Source organism: Montipora capricornis, chromosome 12, assembly GCF_036669925.1.
Source record: "Montipora capricornis isolate CH-2021 chromosome 12, ASM3666992v2, whole genome shotgun sequence".
In the NCBI taxonomy this organism is placed as follows: domain Eukaryota; kingdom Metazoa; phylum Cnidaria; class Anthozoa; order Scleractinia; family Acroporidae; genus Montipora; species Montipora capricornis.
In genome coordinates, this window is record NC_090894.1 from 39,474,938 (window position 1) to 39,479,937 (window position 5,000).

At 39.0% G+C, this 5,000-nt stretch overlaps 1 protein-coding gene across 1 annotated transcript in view; it reads left to right on the plus strand.

Moving 5' to 3' along the window:
- Positions 1-2,023: 2,023 nt before the first annotated feature.
- Positions 2,024-5,000, plus strand: part of LOC138026712 (alpha-actinin-1-like) — a 57,917-nt gene continuing 54,940 nt past the window's right edge. The window contains exons 1-5 of the mRNA XM_068874160.1: positions 2,024-2,199; positions 2,356-2,590; positions 2,670-2,756; positions 2,859-2,946; positions 3,083-3,161. Of these exons, the coding sequence (XP_068730261.1) occupies positions 2,104-2,199; positions 2,356-2,590; positions 2,670-2,756; positions 2,859-2,946; positions 3,083-3,161 (585 nt within the window). The 5' untranslated portion in view covers positions 2,024-2,103. The remainder of the gene's footprint in view (positions 2,200-2,355; positions 2,591-2,669; positions 2,757-2,858; positions 2,947-3,082; positions 3,162-5,000) is intronic.

Sequence of the window (5,000 nt, forward strand, 5' to 3'; positions counted from 1 at the left end):
GCCAATTCTTTATAAGCGAAAAATCTCATCTTTGTCGGCGTCTTAGACTAGTACCTCCCCGAAACTTCAACATACGCCTTAAAAGTTGTGATGGTTTCCGATCACAGAGATCTTCAACGCGAAGGAGCTGTTGTTTTGAAGGACAAATACGTTTGTGTAGCTGTTACCTACCTCCGAGGCGCATTGGGTGCGGAGAACGCGAACTGCATGACCAAATTTTGTCTTCTCTTCTAGGTGATATTCTGAGCTGCGAACAACGCCTCAGCTTGTGCGAAGTAAATTTCGTTGTCGTACCGCCTAAAATTATGTAATTTTAGTGGTGGCGGCTGGTTGGTCTGCTTCGTCGGGAATGATCGCGTGGGGATCTCCAGTTTATCGTTGAGAAGGGACGAACACTAAAAGCAACCTCTTTCACAACTCAACATCAAAAAGTGATTTTTCCGAGTGTTTTTTTGCACATAAAAAAGCACGTGTTGGGAAATGTACCATGCATGCAGCAACCCTACTACCACTACCACTGTCACGGTAGAATGTTCGAATTACTGCATAATCTTTTATGGTACGTTAGTTTCGTTTCTTTGTACATTGAATGATACACGATTTCATTCTTAACGTTAGGATTGTGGGATGTGAAAACTAAGAAACTGTAGTACCTTTGAGTGAGTCTGTGTACAGGTTTTATTTTTCCGTTGGGAGAAGGGTATAAATGAATTTTTAGGAAATTGGTGTTACAATTGGAAATGTGTTATTTTGTAGCGGAGTTGCCTGTGTTTGAATTGGTTCAAAAATCCCCGGTATACGCATGCGCAATCACGGATAGGTCAGGAGCTCATAAAGGGGAGCCTCTATCTTTTTTGGGAGATTCATCACGCCCACTGATGTGAAAGCCAATCAAAACAAAGCTATCTCAGCGTCACAGGAAATATGATACTTTTCGAGAGAAAAACCTGTTCCATTTACAAGTTCTGAAAGGTCTCTCCAGTTCCAGGCTATTGACGGCCAAATTTTTAATTTTTGGCGCGTAAAATCGCAATCACCGAGCTGCAAAGGGACTTGAGTTAAATGGCACCACGTTTTTCACCCGATGAAAATTTCCACTGAAATTTCCGTAAATTTCTTGCAAATGGTAAACAACTCATATCAACAGGCCCTAACTCTTTCCCGAGTAAATTTACTTATTGGAACACACATTTCCATCGCAAAGTTTCCAACGGGAAAATAGGACTACTTTTTCAGACGTCCCGCTGCTCCCGGAAATTTTCCAGTGGAACGAAACAAAGAGTCGTGTTCCATTTACAAACCAATCGGAAATTTGTTCTAAATGGGAAACAACCATGGTCTTGGTTACCCGAGAAAGCCCCCTTTCACTTTACCGAGCGTCTATGTGAGAATTGCGTGACCGAGACAAAGTTGACCCTATTTGATTATGCATATATTTTAAGACGTATCTTCAAAAAATACGTATCATCATTTGTCCTTCTTTCTTTCTTGTTCGTTTTTATTAGGTATAGTCGCGTTTTCACATTCAGAAAATGGACTGACAATCTTAATGGAGCAGTAATATGTAGTTTAAATAAAAGGCTGTTTATATGGTCTCGGGTACCCGGGACAGCCCTCCCCCTGAGTTACCCTGGGCGCTATATTTTTCCACTCATTTGTGTTAAGGAATTCTATCAACCGTTTACATGAGGCTGATGAGGTGGGAGAGACAACTCGGGGAGGCGAGTTGTATTGCCTCGGCAGGTAGGGTGACCCTGGCAAGTGACATAACCTTTTCGCGTGTAAACAGTTTGGCTCGATAAATGCGCACGCATAAAATAAAGATTAAAAAAGCTCATACATGTTGCTAGCGTTTGCTTTCGAATGAAAAGGCTTTTTCCGCCAAAATTCTCACCGCAGTCAACCGTAAACTCTCGATTCAAAAACAGGGCCTAAAAGTGGAGATACATGCTAGGATCCTTTGGTATACTTGGCCAGCGGTTATCACCCATGGAATTGCGTAAATTTCCCGAGAGGGCCTTGGGGACGTTTCGAACATAGAGTTTCGAAGTAGTGCAAGTTCGTTCTGTGGTTTCCTTACCAGCGTATTTCGTAAAATTTTCCATGGCTGCAGATTCAGAAGAATACTACGGCTACTACTATAATGATGACCAAGACAGGGGTTTACTTGATGCTGCATGGGAAAGGCAACAGAAAAAGGTAAGGTCTCTAAACGTAAAAGCTATCGCAACAGTGTCTGATAAAGCAAACTCTTGGTAATATTATTAATTTTCATCTCTATCCTCACGAGAACGGTTATTACTCTCAGAATATATGTTTTTTCAGCAGCTGCGTTTTTCTGTTTTGTTTTGTCAGACGTTTACAGCATGGTGCAATTCTCATTTGAGGAAAGTAGACAAAAAGATTGAAGAGATCGATCGCGACTTTTGTGACGGCCTGAAACTATTGGCGTTGTTAGAAGTAATATCGGGGGAAAGAGTTCCCAGAGCTGAAAGAGGTTCACAACGGCTGCATAAAATTGCCAACGTTAACAAAGCCTTACAATTTGTCTATAGTAAAGGGGTAAAACTCGTTTCTATAGGAGCTGAAGGTACGTTTTTGAGGTGTAATTTTGTCACAGTGCACGTACATGTATGGGCTCGTTTCCTGATGACTTGTTCGTTTTTCAGAAATCGTGGATGGCAATCTTAAAATGACCCTTGGTATGATTTGGACGATAATCTTGCGGTTTGCTATTCAAGATATCAACATAGAAGGTACAATAATATGTACTTTATCTTTTTTCTTATCTTGTAAATTTATGCGTCGAAATTTAAGTGTGATCGTGACATTTATATTTCCTCGTCTTTTCTCAATAGAATCAGCTGCAAAGGATGGCTTACTTTTGTGGTGCCAGCGAAAAACAGCTCCATACAAAAATGTAAACGTGCAGAACTTCCACACGAGGTAAATCAATTGGAAAAAGAGCATGCATCTAAGTATAATGAGCGGTTGCCAACTTAATTGTGCTTGCGGTATGTCTATGCATGCATTTTTTAAGTCGTGTGCACAAAGTCATCATTGCTGTTGTTCGTTTTCACAGCTTCAAGGATGGCTTAGCGTTTTGCGCACTGATTCACCGCCATCGGCCTGATCTTATCGACTATAATTCGCTAAGCAAGGTGAGTTGTTTTGATACCGTCTCCCCCATCGTTACCGGGATATTGGACTCCGATTGGGTGTGCCTCGCGTTTGGAGAAAGTGAATTCGTGATATTTGTGTCGCATGTCATGTCGCAATTGTTTGGCGAATCAAATGTACTTTCGTGATCTTAAAAATGTTTCCATTTATAAACAGTGAATTGTTTTTTGTTCTTATCAGTACTTTAGTCTTGAACACTAAGAGAAACAGCAAATTGCTGTCATGTTAACGTGGAGAAGTTTAAGTGTATTTTACAATCAGTGCGATTTATTCACGCTATTTAGCAAACACAATTGTTTCCTAAATATGTGCGACAATTTTGCCCATTAAAGGAAAGACCCATAATTCAAAGAATGCTATGTTTATTTTCGTCTTCTCGTCTCGATTGAACAACGACATGGGTTCAGATATTCCAACAGAAAAATGTATCAAATTGAGATAAGATTATTTCATTCAAATTCTATGTCAAATGTTTAAAGCACAAATGTTTAAAATTCAAGAATGTCTGGAACTCGATCAAGCCCTTGTAGCCACAAGTTGTGGTGTCATCACCAGTGGGAAATTCCTTCATGCAGGAAACTGTACATGTTCCTTGTTTCCATTGTATTTTTCCATTTTAAAGAAGTGAAGACTTTGTGAAACATGTACATTTATTGCATTCAAAACATATGCTATTTTTTGTGTGAATTGAGATGCAGCTTGTTGCACTATTTCTTTCGTTTGTTTTTGTGCTGGAGTGAGAAACTTCAACACAAATTTTTAGTGCAAGGGCACTTTGTTTCAGTAGAAATACCAATAAATGCAACAAGCCCTTTTAACTGTATTAAAAGCTTCCATTGCTTTGATGAAAATTTCAATTTTTTTCCATTTCCCCTATGAATGAGCAGGCTTTCCTGTCCAAATTCCCATCGGTCTGGTGGTTTGACATGATGGCACACAGACCACCATCTTTTTTTTAACCCAAGTGTGCTGTACATAGCAGTAAATTTGTCGATTCCATTCTGTTTCTCCAACAGCTTGATTCTAATCACTTTAGGCTTGTGGAAAAATCTTGGTTCTGACACCATGTTGTAACCTGTAAAGCATAATGCAGCAGAAACATCAATCAACACAACAAGCCCTTTGAATCATATTCTCTCCAACTTACATTGTTCACTACTTTTAGTCAGTCAGTGGTCTATGTATCCAATGTCCCATTTACATCAAACTTAACAATGTTTTGAAGATGTTTAGTTAAACATGGTTTCAAACTGTTTTCTTTTTAAATCACGTGTTCTGATTTTTGTGGACTACAAAGTTAGCACAGATCAAAGCAAGTATTGAAACTTGCCTGAATCTCATGTAAAAGGTGGTCTAAAATTTTTCTGTGACTGATTTAGAGATTTTTTTTAAACCCAGGTTAACAATAATAACCTGGCATTGCATTGCACTAGCATCACTGAGGGCATGGGTTTGAATCTTGTTGAAGCCGCCTGAATTTTTCAGGTGTCTGTAGAAAAAGTGACAAATAATTGCTTAAATTGTCTCGATAAGTGCAAGGATGACACACCGATCTTTCATCTACATGTATAACTTGTGCTTCAAATGAACATTTCTTTCATTGAAGCAACTTAGATGGCTCAAAAGCAACAGGGCAAAATCGGTAATGTTTCCTAAAATACATGTGTTGTTAGTGATATTCAGTGTAGACAGGTAAAGTGATCACACAAAAAAAGAGCTATAATTCGTGTAATTTAAAAATAATCTGAACTTTAGATTTCTTTTGAAATTCAGAAGGTTGATAAATTGCATTGACTTTGCAATGTTGTGTACAGTGTACC